Source organism: Trichinella spiralis (genome assembly GCF_000181795.1).
Source record: "Trichinella spiralis strain ISS 195 chromosome Unknown Scfld6, whole genome shotgun sequence".
Lineage (NCBI taxonomy): Eukaryota > Metazoa > Nematoda > Enoplea > Trichinellida > Trichinellidae > Trichinella > Trichinella spiralis.
In genome coordinates, this window is record NW_003526945.1 from 2,977,375 (window position 1) to 2,978,754 (window position 1,380).

The following is a 1,380-nucleotide window of genomic DNA, read 5'->3' on the forward strand; positions in this document are numbered from 1 at the left end:
TGTGGTGGATTCAGCTTATGATTGCTGGATTCAACAACATCAAGCAATCGGCCGGGCAGTATGACCGCGCAATATTGAGGCTCGTGAAGCGTTGCTTCCAGCTTCCGGTGGAGACGTCCACCGACTTCATCAGAGCCCCCAGACAGTGTGGTGGTCTGGGCGTGCCATCATTGCGTGAGTTGTACGCAACCGCAAAGGTTTCGCGGGCACTCAAGATGCTCTGGTCTCCCTGTCGGGTAGTCTCGAGCCTGGCAGCCAGTCAGCTTCAGCGAGTTGCGTCCGCGTACTTTGCGAAGAGGTTGAGAGATGTTGAGGCGGCTGACCTCTCTACCTTCATGAACGCCGCGCGATCTACGCCGCTAGATCGGTCAGGGTATCCGACTTGCTTGTGGATGGACGCACGCAAGCAGATGTCGTACCTGACAAAGGTAGCCGGCGTTGACTGTTACTTCCTCGTTGGCGAGGCTGGGACCTCTTTCTTCATCCGGAATGGCCTCGGTCAGACGGTCTCAGTTCTAAGCCCCTTGAGGAAGAACAAAGTTATGAGCGTTTTAGGGGGGGCGATCCAAACTCGCCATCTGGACGCCTGGCTCCAATGCAAGCGTCAGGGTAAGACGGCAAGCTGTGTCGTACTCGACCGGTCTTCTTCCCGTTTTATAACGACTGGAAGATACACCAGCTTTGCTGCTATGCGCTTTGCGTTGCCCGCTCGCCTGGATTTGTTACCTTGCCGGGCGAGATCCTCTCTACGCTCGTACCAGAACTGTCGGCGGTGCGGTTACGACCGAGAGACCCTGCCGCACATCCTTCAGCACTGTCGGCAGTTCAGCGCCCCCGCTTACCAAGCCCGGCATGACGCAGTTCAGGGACGCCTGGAAACGGTCATGCGTAGGCGGTTCCCCAACCTCCGCGTAAACCGGGCTCTACCGGAGATTGGGTCGAACAAGCGGCCTGATCTAGTGGTCGTTGACGAGGAAAAGCGGTTAGTGATTCTGCTTGATATCGCAATCGTGTTTGAAAACACTGCCGCTGCCTTCGTCGATGCCCGGACCAGGAAGTGGGCGCACTATGAAAAGGAGATCCTCGCCTACCGGCTACGAGGATACTCCGTGACGTACGACGCCATCGTCGTCGGTGCTCTGGGGACGTGGGACCCGAAGAACGATGCCATCCTGAAAAGGATCGGTGTCGTCTCCCAAAGGTACCTACGGCTCATGAAGGTTCTCGTGGTGTCCGAGATGTTGGAACATTCTTCACGGATCTACAGAAAACACCTCGGCCTGCGAGACCTTCTCCCGGAGACCGGCACGAATGGGCGACTGGCCTGGCACGACGGAGACTTTACCCACCCTGATGGTGAGCACCATCAGATGATTCGCA

At 57.1% G+C, this 1,380-nt stretch overlaps 1 protein-coding gene across 1 annotated transcript; it reads left to right on the forward strand.

The window, feature by feature from the left end:
* Positions 1–14: 14 nt before the first annotated feature.
* Positions 15–1,356, forward strand: Tsp_10739b (reverse transcriptase (RNA-dependent DNA polymerase) subfamily; the record flags this gene model as incomplete). Its single annotated transcript, XM_003373704.1, has 1 exon — positions 15–1,356. A coding segment is annotated over one exon (1,342 nt), but the record flags the coding sequence as incomplete, so codon positions are not given.
* Between the last annotated feature and the right edge of the window lie 24 nt (positions 1,357–1,380).